This window comes from Pagrus major, chromosome 15, assembly GCF_040436345.1.
Source record: "Pagrus major chromosome 15, Pma_NU_1.0".
Lineage (NCBI taxonomy): Eukaryota > Metazoa > Chordata > Actinopteri > Spariformes > Sparidae > Pagrus > Pagrus major.
In genome coordinates, this window is record NC_133229.1 from 28407936 (window position 1) to 28430133 (window position 22198).

The window sequence follows — 22198 nt, forward strand, 5'->3', positions numbered from 1 at the left end:
ATATTTGCTGATTCTTTTTGTAAATTTAGTTTTTATATTTTGATTTTTTTTATTTTCTCACACACGATACACAACAACAGTCAAGGAGAGCAGTTAGACATAAAATAAAACATTGAATTAAAGACAAGGAATAACAAACATTTAGTACACATAAGCAGGATAAAGTGTCTAAATATGATGTAACACTAAACACACCCAAAACTATTCACTCCCAAAATCACAGTGTGTTTTTACATTTCTGTTCTTTCCTGGTTTCACTGAACAACATTAAATCTATCGATATCATCAGACATCTTGAGTTTCTTGGAGCTTTATTTCTCTGCTTTCGTGGACGCAGATTAAACTGATACTGGAAATACCTCCCTATAAATTAGAAAACTGATGTTTCACAATAATTTTCATCTAAGCCAAGTCAAACTTGTACCAACCAGCGAAATAAAATACCGAACACATCCAAATCAGCTTAACTTCCTCATCAGAACATCTCGTCCTTCTTATGTAACATGACAAGTTTGCATATGTGCCTGCTGCTCGGTGCCTATACGGCACGTTTGTGTCTGTAGGAGTGTGTGTTTGCGAGTGCGCATGCAAACATGTTTGGCGCCACGGCAGACGGGTGTTATGGCTAGCGGGGGTAATGCCAGCAGCAGCCCAACGATGGGCAGAGCTCCTCGCTTCCTCTGCAATCTCATGCTGCCATCACAGAGCAATCAGACCGGACTGATAACGCTGAGATATCTGCTGCTGGATCTCGTGGATCTCCCTGTCCTCGCCTCCCCTCTCACCACTCGCTTTCCTACCCTCATTACCTCCACTGCTCCTCCTCTGCACTCGCTCCCTCTCTCTTACATCACTCCTCCTCATCACCTCTTATTTCCTTCTTTCTCATCTCTTCTGACGTCCTTCCCCGTATTTTTATCGCACTAGAATTTCTAGGAATTTTCTTAATGCTGCATTTAAATGGCGAGTTTACCCAGATTACATGCAGTGTGGATTATTATTATTATTGTTTTCATTATTATAACAGGGACTTTAGGATTCTGTTATCTCAAAATGTTGGAACATGAAACTGAAACTATCTGCGTACCAGAGAAAACATGTTTTGTTTTTTTGGAATTTGACCCCTTAACTCAACATAACACTTATGTAAGCACATACAACTGTCCAATTAAAGTTTAAAGTTTACTTTTTATTCGCTTTTTTAAAATATAAAACAAAAAAAGTTAGAAAAGTTGTTGGTAGTTGCTGCTCTGCGAGGAAAAAAGGAAACTATCCAGTCGTCTTTGCAACCTTTGCTCCTTCAGATTTACAGTAGATATTAATTTCTATATTGTATAGCAACACTTTATACCACCAGGAGATCTGATGCTACATTTTTAATTCTTCGCATTTGTCATTTCTACCAGTCGATTATAAGCTTTCAAGCTTTCTACACATATTATGTAATTTCACAACGTAAGAATGTAAGCAGCTCTGAGTAGCCTGTTAAATAACCACCATCTAGCATGACTCAGGCACAAACGTTGACAGGTGAGGTAACGTTTCAAAGTTGTACTCAGGTTACGTTTCGTCTCGTTCGCTGACTTCCTCGTCTGATGTTTTTCCTGGAAGTTGTCGCAGCAGTTAGGATAAAATGACGGATTTCTCTGGTCTGAACATTGTTGGAAACAATACAACAATATAAAGCGAGTGCTATATATTTATATAAAGGAGTTATTAAAAGTGATTAATTCTTTTTATGATTGATGACACAGAAATAGGAAGTAGCGGTCGCCATTGTTTAAGGAAGCATTGGTTGTATGCATCACAGTTTCCCCGTCAAACAATGCAAAGCAGTTTATAAAAACATGATAAGTAGGCCGTTAATAAAAGAATAAACCATGTTTAGATTTATGGATAAAGGTTAAGGTCTCGTATTAGTCACAATATGTGCCTACTCCACCGGCGGCCAGCGATAACACAATGGCTCTGTTGTGTGGCCAATAATTGTTCAGTGCCACAGAACCTGATTTTTAAATGTTACGAAAACATTTCCAGTTTTTCTTCATGTTATATAAGGACGCAGTCAAACAAAAAGCATAAAGGGGCGTATGAGTGCAAGTCATACTTTTCTTTTTGTAATCACGTAAAGGTTTTTATTATTACTTTCCTCTTTATTGTTGTTGGTGTGGAGCTACTTTTTGTTAGAGGCATTAATTCAAGTTAAGTTTCAACTTTTCTATCTCAGAGTTTTCAAACTGATTTTACAACAACCTTGTGACGAGTTACTGTTGTTGCTGTCAATAACATTCAAAATAAAGAACTCTGAATGAACCTTGACAAAGTTTTCGTCCGCGTAAAATAAATCTACGAACCGTTTCATTACTCCGTACGTACATACAGACGACTCCTTGCATTTGAAAAACTCCTTTCATAACTGATTCAGTCCGTCTCTGATCTCACTGCGAGACGCGGCGAAGGAATTCCAGAACAATAGGTCTGTTTTTTTATTTTTGTCGAGCTTCCTCAGCTTCTAATTTTAAATCAGACAAGAGGAAGGAGTGCACAGCAAGGACCCGACAAATACCTTCCTACTTAACTGGACGATTAGTCACAGGGGCCTACCTGCCAACACACAAACACACACACACAAATTTAAATGCAGACTTCATCTTGGGTGTGATTGGGTGTGTGTGTGGTACCGTGTCCTCACCTGTGGCGAGCAGCTTGCGTGTGCGCAGGAAGCTGATGGCCAGCCTCATGATGGAGGCCTTGTCCAGGTGAGAGCTGACGCTGTGGGGTAAAGGCAGCTGGTGAGCGAGGTCGTAGAAGACCTCCGTCTCTTTGCTGCGCCTGCAGCGAGCCGCATCCCGAGACTTCTCCTTACGCCGCTCTGAGCTGCTCCTGCACAGAAAAACACAGACGGGAGGACGGTCACACCTTCGGTTTGTTGTGAGGACACTGAAAACCAGCTTGTTAACAGATAGTTTAATGAATCATTTCACTTGATGCCTTTATAGTTTCGTATAATCAGTGGAAATTGTTTCCAGACTCACTGTCGGTTCACTGGTAGCAGTTGTGTTGATCGTTATACTTCAGATCTTTAACGGTTTCTTGTTCGACATTGTATAAAACCGCTGCTGGCAAACTTCAGCGTTAAGAGCTCAGGATCATAAATCTTCATGTGACTGTACAGTTTCACAGGAAGTTCACTCACAAGTCAAAACACAATACGCTTTTCAGAATCAATACACAGAAGTGTTTGTTGTCTGAGACTCAAAGTCACACTGTCGCTGTTTGCTAATTCAGCTCAACTTTAGCAAGACATTTGCCAAATAGTCCTGAGAAATATCACATGAAGTAAACTTCGGTATTCTCAGTCGCTCATCTAAAAACACATCTGAGCCTGCTGGCGATATGGAGGCATTTATTTTATAACTCTGACTCCAAAATGTTTAATGTTCAGACTGAATTTGATGCAACGTGCAAACTAAGAAGCACAGCGTCCCAACTTTTTTGGAATCCGAGTCGTATCATATAAAAATGTAATTTCTTTTTTAATTCTCTTGCACTTGTAGCCAAATTAGTTTCCTTTATTGGACAATAAACTTGAACATGTATATTCATACAGAGGGACAATGTGTTTCAATGCCCCAAATTTTCGATTTCTTTTTTGCACATTTTGCATCTTTTCAAGTCAAACGAATCGTTTTCTTTGAGACTTTTTAAGACGCGAGTCAGACCATGGAAACAGCTGCTACATGTGGACAAACTGTCCTGTGTTTATCTCATTATACTAACAATAAGCCAAACTTTTGCATCAGTTTTTAATGTTATTTTTAGTTTTTTAGTTTTTGTTGTTATTTTAAAACAAACCCGATACAGAATAAAGAAAAGGGAAAATAAAGAAAAAGGAAACGAGATTCTAGAAACAATGAAACACAAAATGACAGACTGATAAATTGACTGATTGCTTCATGTTGTTTTTGATTTAATCCATTTACAAGGTGAGGGCCAAATGTTGTGCATTTCTATTGTCCAAGCCCTAAAAACAAACCACTTTTACATTAATATTATTAATATATGATCCTTCTTTAAAGCCAAAAGTTTTTAGCTCTAATACATTTTATTCAGGAAACAAAAACATGCAGTTATCAACATAAAACTAATTATATTTAAAGATAATTTAAAGATAATCCTTACAGTTTTTTGTACTTCAGCTTTTGATTGGGCAAAATTTAATCTGAACTTAGCAAACAGAAGAAGAAGCTGCGTCGTTGGAGTCCAGCCATCAATCACAGCGTTTCACAGATGCTTCATATGAGGATAATAATTTCTAATGGATGATGATTTGCTTTTAAAATAAACCGTGTTGTGGACAACTGCTTAGGGATGTGGGACCAGGTGATTATTTTCATCTTCTCAGTTTAATTCAGAGATTTTGGCCAAAACAGTAATGTCTCAAGATAAAAAATACAAACATTCAACTGTGATCCAAAAATGAGCTCTGGTCTCATGTCAGTTTCTACAAACGAGAACAATCTTGAACTGTGCATGATTTTCTGAGAATATGATTTCTTTTTCTGGCTCGATGCAACAAACTGGAACAAGTCCGATTTTGGTGCAGAACATCAGACGGACAGATGGTCCAGAGGTTCAGTCTCCGGTCCAAGAAAGCAGCACAACAAACCATATTAGGACATCACACATGGGAGTTTGGGTTTCTCTGTGCTCTGTCTAATGCTCACATTCATACCTTAACACTGTTTCGGCCTCTGCATACTGTCTGGACGCAACAATATTCAGCTTTATATGCAGAAAGAGGGTTGAAGCTGGAGATGAGTGAACTGCCTGAAGTTTGGAGGTATAATACAGACATGGAGGGATGAACAGTGACCGATATGAGTATACCGAGTCGTATCGTTGTACCACCAGATATGGCTTGGCTGGTCTGTCACCTTCATTAGTATTTAGTTTTGACACGATAGGTTTCTTTTAAAGAGGAAAGTGCAGTTTAGGTCAGCTGGGAATAAAAATGCAGGCTTGTGCAGTGAAGCCCAGCTGCATTTGGGATTTGATGTAGCTGAGCAGGTGTAGTGGCTAGTGTCGAGACCAAGTTGTGACCAAGACCAGACCAAATGTCTTTGTTTTAAATTTTTCTCAGTTTGTCCTGATGCTGTGTTGTTGCTCTGGTTAGACTTCCAGTCCAAAATATCTGGTTTTCGTCACCACAAATGCGGCTGGACGTTGTCCCGAGGTCTCCTTCAAAATATCCACTGTTGTCACACTTACAAATGTTGAAACACGGACTCGAACCGTGGCCACCGGCTTGGAAGCCTTTTCGCTTTTAAATCCACCACCATCCTCTCCACCTCCAAACACGAAGGTCATATCATAAACATGTGAAGTGATCGTGATGTCACTTTGTGTCTTCAAAGATTAATTTTGTGGGAGCTACAAAAAGTTGGTTAAAAATCTCGACCAGATGCAGTTTTAAGTTAAAACTAATTCAACTAAAGGCAAAATCCAGAATGGGGTTTTCACACAATGTGCATAACAGCAGCAAGATTTATTATCAGTCCCAAGACGGAAACATTTTGAACATTTCTTCTGTTGTCACATTTTATTTCCAAGGACCTCAGAAGTAACTAATGGGCCATTTTTCTGTCATCCGGACATAAAACCAAGGACGTGTTAACAGAGTGCCAGTTAGCTGTGAGAGCAGCTGCAGGCATCATAAAGACTTCACGAGTCCCACGAGGAGGATTAAAGAGTTTTCAAACCGCATTCAAACGAACTGCTGTAATTCACAAAGCCAAAGTGAGCATGTCGGGGGTTTTAACACATGCTGAACATATGAAAGAATAAAACCTTATCAGTTTAATGTCAGAAACATCTGAACAAAGAGCTTCTGATCTGTCTGCAGGCTCTATGACAACGATATCTTGAAAAACCACAACAGATGAAGTGTGGCTCTGCTCGGCTGAACTTTAGATGCCTTCCCTCTGTGGTGACATGATACGGTTTTATCACAGTGTACCAAAGCCGCAACATGCAGGTTTGGAGCAGTAAAAAAATACAATAGTGCAAGAAAAACACAGAATTTAACAGAAACAGAGCAGCCGCACAACAAAGGTCAAATCTGTGGCTGTGACTTAAAACCGCAGAGATAAGAAAAGATTTAGACTGAGGAGACACCAAGCAGAGACAAGAAGAAAAATAACTTTTCAAACGTCGCCGCCAGGATATTTGGTCAGATAGAGACGATATGTTGTCCCGTTCCCTCTGAAACCTTCCAGAACACCTGGAAACATCAGTCTGGACTCACCTTTACAGTCCAAGTCCCAGCTACAAGAGTCCGGTATATAATCTCAATCTCACATTAATAATCTCACCGTTGTTAAGATTATCAGGTGGATCCTGCACAGTGGGCGGCAGCAGGATAAATGTAATGATATTGTTATTGTGGTGTAATGATATATTTTAAACTACATTTTAGCTCTCATTAAATCATCGTCAAATCACCAATACAAGTAATATTTTACTGTTATGACGGCTCATGAAAATGTGCTGCTTTTTCTGAAGCAAACTCTGTGTACTAATTAGTGAATAACAGTCCTTATAAAGCAGGAAATAGGTTTATTTAATGCATTAAATCAAATTTCCTTCTACAGGAACAGTTTCCAAACAAAATGACCTCAATTTCATTTTGGATACAAGGACTCAGTTAGTTACTGACCAGAATAAATGATTTGAAAAAGGAGAATCTGTGTGCTGCAGCTGTCTTGTGCTGTAAAGCTCTTTAATGAACGCACATGAAACTGCTCACAACGAGGTCTGTAGATTATCCTGAGTAACCAGGTCATCATGTCTGAAAAAGAGACATTTCTTCAGATTTGTTTTTGGCACTTTAAGCACCACAAGCTGAATGCCTTCTTGTTCAGTTATACTGGAGAGAAGACAGACATCTCTACGGACGATATCTCCAAAACTCACACAAAAGCAATCAAGGAAGAAAAAAAAACGTGTTTTTGATTTTGTGCAGGTCCCATAAATGCTCCCACACTTTTTCCCAGAGCATCTTGATAATGAAACAAAACAAAAAAACAGGTGAAAATCATCTGCTTCACATCAACAACATCAGAGTTGGTGGTTACAATGGATCAAAATGTCAAATCACAGTTTTCCTCCCCTCTGGCTGTGATCTAGACCCAGAAACACAGAGAGATAAAAAACTACACAATCAAACATGCAAACACACATTAGGGAGACGATGGCCCACAGTTAACAGGAAAGGCCGAGCACAGAAGCACCATTATCTTATCTCATCGAGTGGATGTCCCATCAGTTTGTCTCCCTGCTCGTCTCTCCGAGGTTTAAACTCATTAACCTCGACTGAAAATCACCCAAAACCCTCATTACTGATGAGCCAGCAGACAGCAGCGCAGACGGTCACTGACTGCTCCCACTCGATCAAGTCAACTGGAACTTCAACCAGCTTCTAAATGTGTGTGTCTGTGTGTGTGTGTGTTTGTAGTGCCACGCTTTGATTGTCTGGACCCATTGTTGCAGCAGGTCCAAGCAGACTGGTTCAGGATATAAAACAATGGCAGTCGCAGCGCTGATGGACTCGCTGACCTCTCGCACAGCAGCAGAGTTCAGAGCTCATCGAGTGCGTTTAAGGTGTCCTCGTTCTGCTCTTTTACTTTTTACTTGTTGTTTCTTTTTTTATTCTTACTCTTTCTCTTCCTTTACTTACTCAGCTAAGACATTTTCAGGGAATTTCCACCTGATTCCTGGTATATCAGGACACAAATCCTCATCCTTAGAGCGACTGGTACAACGAATCATCTGGGTTTGTGACTTTGTCGAGTAAACGCTACTAAAACCTGTCAAAGCTGCGCAGCTTCTCGTCAGTCTACCACTCCAAGATAAAAACCACATCAGCAAGGTACAATCAACAAACAAACAAGCTGATAAACAAGCAATGTACGAAGACTGTCTTCTCTTATCCTCAGATGTGCACTGGACCCATTTCAGTAACATGTTTTGTCCAAAACACAGTATTTCATGATTAAATGGTGAAAAAAACTGAGATAGCGGATGATTTTTCATGCTTTTATCTGTAAAAAGATTCTCATTTCACAGCAGACGCTATTATCCCTCCACACCAGAGATCTTGAGATGGCGGCCGTTTGATTGACAGCTCATTTGGGCAGAAATCATCTTCTATGTCCGCCCTACAGCCTACAACAACAACCGAGTGACCGTGTAGACGAGTGATCCACACCCTCTTCCTTCTCCTCTCTCCTGAGCCTCCTCCGGATTGATGCATCGTGTAGCCGATGAGATTTCAAATCCAGTCAACTGATTGATCAACAATAAAAACACTCTGCAGTCAATAATCAAAACCAGAATCCACGTAAAGATTCTTGCGATCCCTTTCAGAGGTTAACAACCTACATTACTGATGTGCGACCGGTCACTGAGTTCTTCTGATCGGTTTGTTTGTGTTTGTTTGTTTGTGGCTCTTCAGAGTAAAACCCGGCTTGTCGCTCCCCGATCTCTTACTCGACTTCAGATCTGTGGACGCCCACGGGCCTGCGGTACCTGTTCGGACGTGCCTTTGTTTAGCTTTTGCACTCTTCAACTGTTTTCTTTTTATTGTCACACAGTTTGTTATGTCTCATAGAAAAGTGCTGTACGAATAAACTTACAAATAATCTTCAGCAGCGATCGCTCAGTGCAGGACCGTGTTTGACGCAGCAGTCTGGAGGCAGAGGGCACCGAGTTCATGCAATCAAGCCATGTGGAAAATACAGTCTGAGCTCAGCCAATTACTGTTCCTGTCAGTCACTCGACTCATCCTACGAAGAGTTGGACACGTATCAAACATCCCAAAAACCACTTGAAAGGCTTTTTTGTAGGATTTATCTTCGTTTTGTTTAAACGGGTAATTTAAAGCCCTTTTTGCTTCTTCAGCCAACAGCTGACGGAGGCTGCCGGGCGTGTGATGATGTGAGATGAAGTGATTCAGGGATTTTTTTAGTGACTCATTATTATCACTTGGCAAAGAGCGGTTTGATAAGCTTACTGCTGCAAGATCACAAAGAGTTTCACCTTTGTGTGCTCAGTATTTAGGTCAGCACACGTGAGATGATTCAGGCAGCATGATTAATCAAAAAAGCAAAATGGGAAGTGCAATATCAACAGCAGTTTATTTTCAATAAAGGTCAAATGTTTGATTAGGCAGAATTATAGTGAAGCACTGTAAAGCTGCAGAGACGCGCTGTGAGTCTCCAAAGCTTCAAGGCTCCCAGGATGTAAGAAAACAGGTTTGATTGATACAGACTCCAACAAATGTCACGATTTCAATCAACTTTCTCAGTGACGATGGAAACTGTGAGGCAAAAATGATCATTCCCACTGGTCATGATTGTTTTTGAACAATTGTGCAGATCCTAGAGGATGACTAGTCCTTTTAAGGTGAAAAAATCAATCACGTAAAAATGAAAAATTCAGTCATTATCTATTCACAAGTCAGTTCTGTCGTCCACAAAACATTTCTGGAGCTTCGCAGCAAAACAGAGTTGCAGCATTCTCCTAAACACCTGAAGTAGATGGGGACAAAAAAAAAATCCAAAGTACTCCAAGTGTCCGGAAGCCCCGAGATCCCAAATATATTTAAAAAGCCGTTATTTACACCCTTTTTTAAGCTGAAATTTTCACTGCAGCCACTTTGCCAGAAGCATCTGAAGTAGGTGCATGAGCTCAACGAAGCGTGGACGGTGTAAATATTGTCTTTTCAAAGCAATTTGGGATCTCGGGGCGTATGGAGACTTAGATTTTGCTGAACAAGTAGTGGTCCTACACAGACAGTTTCTGAATCTATTTTATTAGCTATTTATCTGTGACTGACCTGTTTTTAATTATCGTCGAAGGGGCAAAGGAGGTGAAGGCGGAGACTGATAGAAACCAATGTTAAACAAGAGTGAACGGATGGCATTCACTCGATGGAGAGCGCCGATATTGTGTTAAAGTCTTTTCCCTCGTCGATGTGTTTCCTCTTACAACCAGGACTTCAAAACCGGCATTTTTTCCACGAGATCAGCAGCTAACAACATAGTTATTAATTCAACCGGATTAATAATTGCTCTGCCTTTTCATACTGTAGCGCTGAGATCAGGGTTTCTGGGTCAAATTGGGATTCTTATGGTTGTTTCTGGCTTTAGACGGTGGCCGTGCTGCTAATGCTGTGTTTGCGACAGCGGCGCCAAACAGTAACACCACAGGAAAACACACTCGGAGGGAGGAAAGTTGAAAAAAGTCTAATTCTGTTTTAATAAAACATGTACATTTGAGCGCAGAGCTGCCAGCGAAGTCAATAATGTGCCACAGGTTAGCACTATAAAAGCAACACTCATTCATAAATAGTCTGACAATAGTAAGATTAAGTTTCTCACGCACACACACTCCGGCCTCATGACACAACATTTCAACTGCAGCCAATTACAGATGTGTGACCGATGCACACCGCGCCCGTAACAACAGCGTCTTGTGATGATGAATGAGGTCACACACACACACACACACACACACACTCGTGTTGTCCCTCGTGTTCTGGCAGAAAATCCTCCTGGATTCATCCTTCTGCCCTCGAGCTTCAAACCGAGACACATGAAGGAAAAACAAACAAGTCAGAGGTGGAACGTACCTCAACGGAGAGTTTCTGTCACTTCAGCCTGACACACCACTCGCCGGCCAACCGTGTCATTAACAACACAAAGACACACACACACAAGCGAGGTCAACACGACTGAGTAATAGGACAGGTAATATAATTAGAAACCAAAGAGTACACATACTGACAAGACATCAAACACTGAAGTGAAATGAAAACATCACATGAATCACGGCCCTGCTTTCTGTCCTCGCCAGAAAACGTTGTAAAAAGCAGAGATAACATTCTTTGTTCTGCTCTGATTCACTGGCAACATCTCGACGCCGCTTTTAGACGCGTCAGAATAGCAACCTGAGCCGCGGCGATGTGGGCCGCCAGCTATTTTCATCATCCGGCACTCACGCAAACATTGCATGCGTAGCCCTAAAAAGGACATCTGAAGTCAACCTGCGGCCTGTTTGTGTTGTGGTGCTGCTCATAATGCCGGGGTTTGTTCCACTACTGGAGCTTTCTGAGAGGCTCAGATTGAGATATTTATAACTGGTAGATGGATAGCAGCGGTGCGAAGTACTCAAGGGCTGGACTTTTGACAATTCTGAGGTATTTTACTCGAGTGTTTATATTATCTGCTACTTTACACTCCTCTTTTTACTCCACTACATCCCTCTGACCACTTCACTTACTGCTTCTTCACATAAAGAAACATGTGATTGTCTCGTGTAGCTCCTTGTCATGTTTGAGATATCGATTGTTTGGCATTTCCCCTCTTACCTCTCACATGGTCTCATTCAATTCACTCGTCTATTAATAGTAAAATTATTATTAGTATTATGAGCGGAGAGGGTCGACCGTCAGGTTGGCGACCGTTCGACTGAACTAGTTAACTGTATCATGCAGTTAAAGCTTCCTGTCGACCACCGAGAACAATTCAATCAGCCACAGCGAACATTTCACTTTGTGACAGTATTTCTGTATTTTTACTGGATCAGGATTTTGAATGTAGGTGTGCGACTTGTAAACATGTTTTAAGACATTGTTGATCTGCTTCTACTAGAAAGATGTGGACCTGAGTGGACGGAGTCACTGTTCTGATGACTCGGAGCGTGGACTTGGGACTCGACTCATGACAACAGTTGCTTCAGTGTTTAATATTGACATTAGAAGTGATTTTGATTGAAAAGAAACAAAGAATTTATTTAACTGAATATCAATAATTATAATACAAATATATTTCATTGTCAAACCTTTTGATCAGGTTAATAACATCATTATTAGACAGGTACAGACACCTTGTCATTATCCTGACTGGATACTACAGGTGAGACCGCGGTATCTTGGGGGGGAAACAGTGATTTGACTAAGGACTCGAGTAATGCTCCACATTGCTGGAGATTGCCTTTCATTGCACAACAATCAGGATTCAAATCACGTTCTTGTGGTCCGGTGTATAAACACGCTCTAACCGCTCAGCCACTGAGCACAACAGCAGTGTGTGTGTCATTACGTGTGGTGGTGGTTAGCACTGTTTCTGCCTCACAGAAAGAAGGGCATAGGTTCGAATCGCACTGGTCCCCCGTGTGAGGTTTAACCCTGCGCCCACTGCTCCCTCAGGATGGGTTAAATGCAGAGTACCAGTATCATTATGTTGTCCATTGTCCTTCTAATAAAAGTTGAAGAAAAGTCATAATGCATGAGAGATGTGGAAACATTTTTAACATATCAAAGCCCTGTCGTGTCTGTCAAACTGTCAGAGAGGGAGTCCGACACAGTTTCCTTCAGCTGCGCCAGCTCTCGCACGAAAAACAAAGATTACAATATCTGGAGTGTGAAAATGCTTCAGCTGATAAACAGTCGGACAAAGACCCAGAGAGAGAGACAGCGAGACAGACAGGCAGAAAATACATACCTGCATTCTGAGAGCTCTGTGATAGAAATAACGATGTCACTCTAAACCACAGCCAGTCACAAAGCCAGTTAGCACACATGAGGTAAGAGGCCACACACACACACACACACACACACACACTGACGCACACAGAATGTGGAGCAGTGTTGACACAAAGGTTTTAGGGTTGAAGATGATACTTAGTGCTACATAATATTGTCACAGTGTGTCTTTGTTCACAGACAAGAGCAGTAAAACGAACTGACACTGTTACTGAACACAAGTCAAAGACTGATTATTCGTATCAAAGGAGACTGAAAACTGATATTTTGGGACCGATGTTTGATTTTGGTGTCAAAATTTGGAACAAGCAGTGACAGAATATAACTATGTGCAATTTATTCAAGTTACTGTACTCGGTCGTTTACTTACTTGCATTATTCAGTGATTCAGGCCAAACTAGTGCATTAATAAATTAACTTATTTTATCGGCAATCGGACAAAAAGAAAAACAAACACTGATGCTAGAAGAATTATAAATATCAGCCCCAATAATCAACCAGGTCGATAATCAGTCTATTAAAATGATTATCTAGTGGCCTTGGACTTCGGCAGACAGGCGACTGAGTCAGTTTATGCTTCGGTTTTGTTTTACTGTAAATTGCATAATGTCCTTGTTAACATCTTTCTCTCATAGTGAGATTATTTGTTCATAGGGGCCTTTATTGAATTTATGGGAATATTAGAATTGACGTGCTGCAGATATTTTCCACTTGTTAGAAGAAAAACTCTTTAATTTATCTTTTAATCATCACTCCAGAAGATTTCACTTATTGTCGTGTCATTTTAAAAGCAGCTTAATTAAAGCTGGATTAAAGCCGTCAAAAAAAGACTAATAAATCATTTTAATTGTTAATCCAACTTGTCCACAGTCGCCCTCGTTAAACACATTTTCAAACTGTATAAATAAATAAATCACCACTTGAGGTTCTAAGGTGACGTTTATGACTTTAACTGAAGTCTAATAACTGCAACCACCAGATCCAGATCCAGAACCGCAACCGTAAATCAAAAATTAACGTTCCTAAAACAACAGATCAGAGAGTTTATCTCCCTGGAGCGCTCGTCGATTAGCTCGTGGGCTAAACAAACTGAAAAAACAAACTTTCCTTTTGTCAGTTTCGGAGTGACGACAGCGTGACAGCAGCTGTCCTCCCGCCCTCATCGCTCATTCATGTTCACACCCTCCAGCTTTTTCAATCACTGCTCTTTCTCTCTCTGTGATTAACTTGTCAGTCGGCGCATCCAAACTGGAGCTCGAGGGGAAGCAAGGGGCGCAAACATTCACGCGAATAAAAAGATCAGATCCTATTCAAGCTCCGAGTTCAAATCTTTAAAACGACCGACCAAACAAAAACAATAAAGAGAGGACAGAGCTGCTGCTGCTCTCAGACATATTGTGTCTGTTCCTCTCTCTGCTGGCAGTAATGAGACTGTTAATACAGTTTCCCCCTGCAGCGCTGCACAGAGCTTCATCTGTTCCTATCTGCGTACAAACACAGGAGATGCAGTGTGTGTTGTTCAGGATTATCTGCAGCGGTGCTCGTGTACTAATGTAAGCTTCATGTACCTTCATTTATATGCAAACTGTACTGAAACACACAAACACAAAAAAGGTTCATTTGAGTGTCATTTTACAACATTTGACGTTTTTTTCCTTCTTCTGCAGGATGAAGAGGCCGTGGTTGGGGTGAGTGTTCAAAGATGCTCGGTAGATGGATACCAATGATGTTCTGGGCAGTTTTATTCACCCAGCTGTAAGAGTGTGAAGTTTTCCAATCAGTTTCACGAGTGTAACTGTATTAAATGCTGAGCGGAAATCTACAAACAGCATCCTGATGTTGCTGTTCTTATTCTCCCGGTGTGTGAAGACCGAGTGGAGGGCAGTGGATATGGCATCTTTCTGGATCTGTTGGTTCTGAACGCAAACTGGTGAGGGTCCAAGCTGGCGGAGATGTTGTCTTTTGATGACAATGGACATCAATGAGAGAATACATTTAAATGTGTTTAAAACCTATAGTGTGAAGGTTGATGCTACAGAGGGATGTTAAACAAGCGTAAGCAAGCATAAAATGTTTTAAAACATAAATAATCTGCCTCATTAAAACTTTTTTTCTGAAATGTTTCAGTCTTTTGTGATGATCTGGAGGAGCGATCCATATTGTTTCGTTCCCGTTTCCTGTTGCCCGCCGGCAAATCAACCTGTTAATTAAATTAAATTAATGGGAAATTGTGTTGTGTTGAGAATCCTGTTGAGGATACCCAGCTTTACTTTACACATGATCAACACAGACTGAGTTATACTGCTGTGCAGACACATTTTGGAGTCAGTTCAGTCAGCATGTTGACACCTTAAACTAAAAAAGTGCAGGCATCATTACATCGGAGGAGACACGCCCGACACTAAGTCTTCCTCTTTACACCTCTAGACACTTTTCTTATTTTGTGTTCTGTTTCGTTCAGCAGTCAACATGCATACACACATAAAAACACACACAGACACAGAAACCCAGGCCCCGCCATTAATCCCTGGTGTCTGTGCGACTGTTGTGATAACAAGCCGAGAGGTGCTTATAGGAAACAGATCCTGCAGCCAGAGCAGGTGTCATGGATGGGGGGCTTGAGTGATTCATAACAGCCCCCGATGGTTCATTTGCTTTTTCTGCTCAGTAAACACAAACGTTGTAATCAGCTTCGTATCTCACCGCCGGACGAGATTCACAGATTTACCTGACGACGACTGAAGCCTGAACATTTTGACGGCATTAAACAAGTCCAGGACATGTTTAGCTCAGCTCAGCTCAGCATAAAAACTGGAGGGTGCTTAGAAAATTTAACTCTAAAATAACTCAACATTTTTCTCATTTATACATTTTTTAATTTAAAATATGTAGAAACAGAAAAGTGATCTCACAAAAGTCACTGCATCTTCTGTCAGATCAAAGTCGGTCAGTGTGCAAAAACATGCACATTTATCTATTCCTATAAAAAAAAAAAGGTTACTTAAATTAAGAAAAGTTCATTTTTATAACCAGGTGAAAACAACCAAAAGCAAAAATTCAGACTTAAATCTTTTCTTAATATAGAAGTGATATATCTAAAAGTAGAAAATGACCATCTCGGACTGCTTCCTTAGTTAAGTTTAGGTCAGAAAAAGCCAAGGGGTCCGCCCACACCCAAAACACCCACACACACACACACACACACACACAACCAAGCAGACATATACAAATGCACACACACATACAGACACACGCAGACACACACACACACACACCTTTCCTTGCTTACAGTGGGCCCTTCCTGTAGTTGTGGCGCCTGGCCGAACACAAACACAGAACACAATACAGTACTGGCTAATCTGTGATCCTGAGGAACATAGAGTTCTGGAAACACAGCCAAACACACACACACACACACACACACACACACACACACACACACACAGACACACACACACACACACACATGGCCCGAACAAACAGCTATCCCAGACGGGGGCCCCGACTTCGACTCAATCAGGGGAAGAACGATGCAGGAGATTGCTGATGATTCTAGATAGTCCATGAAAGAGAAGTACACACACACACACACACACACACACACACACACACACATTCTGGCACAAACAAACAAACCCGCCCACGCCGTGCTGATGGTCGGGATAGACTCGCTGATTGAAAGAGGCACAGAGGGGTGAGAGCCAAAGAGCGAGAGCGAGAGCGAGAGAGAGAGGGAGAGCACAGGTGGTGTGATGGAGGTCAGCTGACCGGACCGGGACCCTCCACCAGAATACCAAACGAGCCACACTGCTCAGATTTAAACACGGGGGACATAAAAATACGATCGTCTATCTGGCCATGCAGTTTTTTTATTTAATTTGTCCAAATGTGACGGATGAGAGGAGAAGGACCGAAAAATAACATTTAAAAAGTTCAACAGTAATAAGTCAGTTCAGAAACTGTTCTCCAGCTACTATACAATATAATTTGAAATTAAATATATTAACATGTAATCTTCCTTTGAAAATTATATCTCAGTCTTATCTGATTAAATTAGGAGCACAGTATGAAGATGGAGGCCCAGTTCTTGTGAGTCCTGTGTGTCGTATCTTTTCTGTTTTGGGGCTCTGCAATGTAAATTCACCTCCAGTGTGGGTGCAGAGAGAGATATCTGAAAGTGAAAGCAGTAAAATGAGACTATTTGCATGGAAAGATACTGATACTGATATATAACTGCTGAGAGTAAGTGAGAGCCTCTTAAACAGGCACAGGGACAGGACCAAAATAAAGAAATAAAATAGATATAAAGTCTACACAGGGCACAGGAGGCTAAACACGAGCTGAGCCGTCACAGATTAATTTATTATTCGTTAAGTGAGATCTGAGTGTGAGGATTGCTGACTGAAGTGTAGAGCAAAGGTGAGGCGAGCTGGAGGCAGGTGAGTCACTGGTTTTTAGGGTCAGCTAAAGGAAGAACCTGTGGGTTGAGGTTCCTTAAATGTCAATGTGGGTATGTTTTCTGTTTATTAACCGGCTGTAATCTGAGGGAAAGTTTTGGCCTCTGGTTAACAGGTCGGCCGCCAAATTCTGACACCTACACAATAATGTCAGAAGCTCGGAGCGCCGAACAAGTTTTAAAACAAACGTCTCCACGGGAAAATGTAAGCTTTGGTTTTAGTCGCAGGAACATGCAAAAAAAACGAAAGGAAAATCCAGTTTGCGAATGCTTTCTAGCAATAAAAGCACGTTTGTTTTATCTTTCTTTTACAGCGGAACAGAGCTGAGGAGATGTGATGACGGAGGTGAAAGAGCGGAGGAGGAGAAAGCCGTCTTTCATCACTTTCCGTGTCCTGAAATGCGAACTGAAAACAGGAATGAGTACTGTAAGTGTAATCTGTAGAAAAGGATTACAGAGACTTAAAGAGAAAGGAATGCAAGTCTGGTACAGTTTTTCACTTTGTTTCTCACACAGTCCAGTAAAAAAAAAAAAGCTGAGATAATCAAGTTTGACATGAAAAGTGTAAACTATGTTCAGTAACTGTTATGCAAATGTATGGAAATGAAAATTAAAGTGGAAGTTGAGGTTAAATGTTTACTCTGACGGACACATGGATCAGAAGTGTTTATAAGTTTCTGTCCTTGAAGCAACAAAGAGCCTCATCTCCAGCTCTGAGACGAGGTCACGTGTTTTTTAACTGTGAGTCAGAGTCAACAAATTCACTTTGGAGAGTTTAATTGTCTAAAATGGTTGAAAATAAGGCTGAGGAGGGGAAGCTCTTAATGCAGAGGTCGGACAAACTGAAAGGAAACTCTTTAGAGAGTTTCTTCCTTATGCTCTGGTTAGGTTTAGGCACCAAAAGCACTTGGTGAGGGTCAGGAAAACATCATGTTTTGGCTTAAAATATCTGTTTTGGTCGCCAAGAACAAGATCGATGATGGCCCGAAACAGCCGACTGCAGATGTCTCAACTTCCCGTGAAAAATAAAATTTTTTCTTGACATTAACACGGCTGGAAATTGTCCCGAGGTCTCCTTAAAAATATCAACTGGAAGTTCAGCTGTTTGAGCTGAAAAGCCTTAACAACTTTAAATTATTAGTCTACTTTACCTGGTAATTTTCAGGTAATCAGTTTCCTTGATTTTTAAAAGTAAGATCACCTTTTCACAGTGTGGCTCGGCAGCCTTTTTGCCTGCAAGCTGAGGGGAGGTCAGTCGTATTTGTAGCTTGTTGACCTCTCCTCTCACATCTGTTTATTCCGTATAAATAAAAAAATAATAATAGTGGAGTATTCCCACAAATACTGGGCTGATACTCCCTGAAATGACTAATGCCACATTCTTATAGAGTTTGTCACCGCTGATGTCAGCTCACTGAATCAAAGCTCATGAATGAACGGTTTCGGCTCGGATGGCTCGACTTAGAGGAGCGAGGCGTTCACGGACCTGGAGCTCGGCCAGGTGACGCTCAGCAGACGTGGAACCTGGCCATTTTGGTAGCAGAGGAAGAGGAAGAAGGAGAGCTGGCGGACGGGAAATAGGAAATGGCAAGGAGACAGAGTTCTGAAGGAGGGGAGAAAGAAGGGGAGCATGGAGGCCCGGGTGAGATGACCTCAAACGTGGAGGAACGGGGGAGGCGGGGAGAGAGAGAGAGAGAGAAGGGGGGAGGACAACAACAACAAAGTGAGCGGTGGAGAGGCAAACAGCACAGCTGGCAGCTGAGGATGAACGTGAGAGAAATATGTAACATGAGCATAAAGATAAAAAAAAAAACAAAGATGGAGGAGGAGGAGGAGGAGGAGGAGGAGGAGGAGTGGGCGGGTGAGAATGAATGAGATAAAAATAACAATGGAAAGATGCAGAAGAGGTTTCCCAGACCACCTCCTCTCCTCCCCTGATGTTTCCCCTCACTGAGCAGGGGTCGACGGGGCCGAGTGTGCAGCCGACCAGGGGCCTCCGGACTCCACAGGGGCCGCAGGTTTACCTCCAGTTAGTTCAATATCAGGACGTACGGTCTGATGTCTGCTGTTGGACACACTCAGGTCACTTCCTCTCAGAGGTCATATTAGAGCTGGGCAATAAATACAATATTATATCTTTATTATGATATGAGATTATATATTATCTTAGATTTTGAGTATTGTTATATCATGATTTTAAAAGCCCATCACCCAGCCCTATTTTCTAAGTATTTTTGAGATTTTTTTCTTTTAGATATTATTTTTGTCATTTAACTGCTGATTTAAAAGCCGAAAACAATATTTATCCAATTTTCTTGTTCTCTTTTATAAAAAAAAACTCAGAAATGTGTCTGTTTATTTCTGATTATTAGCAAATTGGGGCATAAAATTGGATAAAAATAAAAATATTTTGAAATTCAGTCAACAGATTTTAAGCTTTTCACTGTTCTTGTATTTTTTGATCATTTTCTGAGCTGTAAATGTTACTATGCTGGCTGCATGTAAATGAGTAAGTGATTTAGTAAAAGAGAGTTTATCGCTGTCACTAGTAATCAGCATCTTCTAGCCGCAGAAAATAAACATCTTCTGGAAGCAGGAGGACAAAGAATTGAGTCTTTGTTTTGTTTTTAAAGTGAATTATTCGCCAAGGCAAAACACTGTTAACTCTGCCATGTTAAAGAAAACAATCCTGGATCCGTCCCTTCATCTGGATCTGCACCAAAAGTTAATGTCGGTCTTTTCTGGGCCGAGTTTGGAGGAAATCTGTTCAGTAGGTTTTTTATTTTGTGTAATCCTGCTGACAAATGAAACAACAAACAGACGCTGTAGAAACATAACCTACTTGGCAAAGGTAATAAGACTCATCCTACAGGCAGGCACTGACATGCACTTCAAGTTTCTGTCAGGGGAAAAACCCACAAACAATCTTCTGCTTCCTTTAGCCGAAATCACCAATAACCCACTTTATCAGCCTTTAAATTCTTTAGTATCGCCCTCCTCTCAGCTCTGAGCTCTCAGCAGTGATGTGTCAAATATCTGCTGGTCTGAAAACCTCCAGGCCGTCAGCTGTTCACAGGCTCTGTTAAATCTTTAAGTCTTTTACCCCTCGGCACAGCCCTCCTGCTGTTCATCCTCCTCAAGCACAAAAACATCTGGGAAACAACCTGTATCTGTACCTCTATCACCTCTCTACTTAATGAGCATCACCGCCTCCAGCTAATCTTCGTCCTCGCTCGACACTCTTTAATCCTCGTTGTGTTCGGCGTCTTTCGTCTCTCTTTCGTCGTCACCTTCCTCTCACTTGTTTACACTCGGGACAAACTCTGAATAAGAGCTTTAAATCCCGAACACAAACAGCAGAGTCTTGTCGCACAAAGACAGAAAAGAGGCTCATTCACAACTGACAAACAGACTCAAGTGGCTTTTCGTGTTTTGCTACGGATCCACTCATGACGGAGAAAATGACTGATAATGATTTTTTGTCTTGTAGCAGTCCTTAAAACAAAATAACTTGAAACTTTAGTTGGACTTTTACCCTAAAAGACTTCAAAACAAGAAAAAAAAGACGAAAATTACTTAGTAATCAGTACCCAAAGCTGCCAGACCAAAGAACATGTGTTAGAGGTGTAAATGATTAAAATTAATCTTCTTAAATGTGAATATTTTCCTGTTTCTTCACCACTCTGTGACACTAAACTGGATACATTTTGGTTGTTGACAAATCTGAGGACGTCAGACAGACAACTAATCTGTTAATTGAGAACATACTCAACACCCAATGAATCAAAACAACAGCCCTAATATTTTTATTTTGAAAAACAGAAGAAAAGAGCAAACACTGCAGGCCAGAGACTCACACTACGCCGTGGCACAGTGCTCGAGTTAATGGACTTAATCACTTCCCATTTCTGAAAATAAAAATAGCTTCTTTTTTTGTTTCTGCCTACAAGAGGCAGTAAATCCACTCCTCTCCCTCCGTCTCTCCTTTGCATTCCTCTGTCTTTCCGAGGGCAGGTTCAGTCTAAGTGGCGTGATGTTTGGGTAGTGTTGGAGGCCGAGGGGTTAGCACACAAAAGAGGCATGACGGCGCTGTGCCAACCGGGCCTCGGCTCGGCTCGCTGCAGAGCGCCGCGACGATGATGTGAACTGCTGAGTTAACAGGCGTGAACACTCCCGACACCGGAGCTGCTCCTCTGTCTCTCCTTATTGTTTTATGTTTCGTCTATATCACCTCTACGTCCAGCTCATTGCCACTCTGTCTTCTCTTACAACTTTCTTGTCCTCCCATTCTGTTCTCTCAGTCTTGTTTTTGGCAGCTTGTCCTCCTCCCCTCTCCTCCCCTCTCCTCTCCTCTCTTGAGTTAGCACAACAGTGTGGGACACAAAGATGCAGTCCATTAAAAAGAGCAGCAAACAGAAGAAGAAGGAGCAAAACTGAGGAGGGTTTAATGGACAGTTTAAAACCAAAATATTAATTAAGTACTTCAGCTTTTTCTCCATGTAAATGTTATGCATGAGAAGAAGAAGCAGCTGCATCACGATCAGTGTTTTATGACTGTTGGCAGAAATCCAACTCATAATTTTGCATAATTTAGATTTTTTGGGACCTGATGAGATAACAGGAAAATCATTGTGAGAACACAACAGATTTTAACTAATCAAAATTAATTTGTCATTGTCTTTTTATGATTTTTCCGGTAAGAGGTCACACGTCGACACTGCACATTTCTACTTTCTGCTACTTGTTTCAGCTATTGCCAAGAAAACATGTTGACACTTGTATATCTGCAAACCACGGAAACGTCCATATTTGTACATGTCACAGGCTTCGTAGCATATCGAGATTTAAAAAAAAGTGTCATAACATGTTCATATTACGCGACAAGATGTTCACAGCTGGAAGTAAGGTGGTGGAGCTACAAGCGAGGCAAGCCAGTGACCGCAGTTCGAAACTGTGTTTCAACATTGTGGCTACAAAAACTCAATTTTGTTTTTTCAGGACAATATCCAGCCCTGTTTGTGGTGACAAAACAGGTATTTTAGGCCAAACCATGATGTTTTCCAAACCCTAACCAAGTGGGTTTTGTGCCTAAACCTAACCACAGCGTTGTGACAAGAGAATTATTAAAAATCGAA

The 22198-nt window shown here is 41.2% G+C and overlaps 1 protein-coding gene across 1 annotated transcript in view; it reads right to left on the reverse strand.

Annotated features, from left to right (window-relative positions):
* epas1b (endothelial PAS domain protein 1b) overlaps positions 1–22198 on the reverse strand; it is a 51563-nt gene that overhangs the window by 24211 nt on the left and 5154 nt on the right. Inside the window, exon 2 of the mRNA XM_073481709.1 lies at positions 2693–2883. Within this exon, the coding sequence (XP_073337810.1) occupies positions 2693–2883 (191 nt within the window). The remainder of the gene's footprint in view (positions 1–2692; positions 2884–22198) is intronic.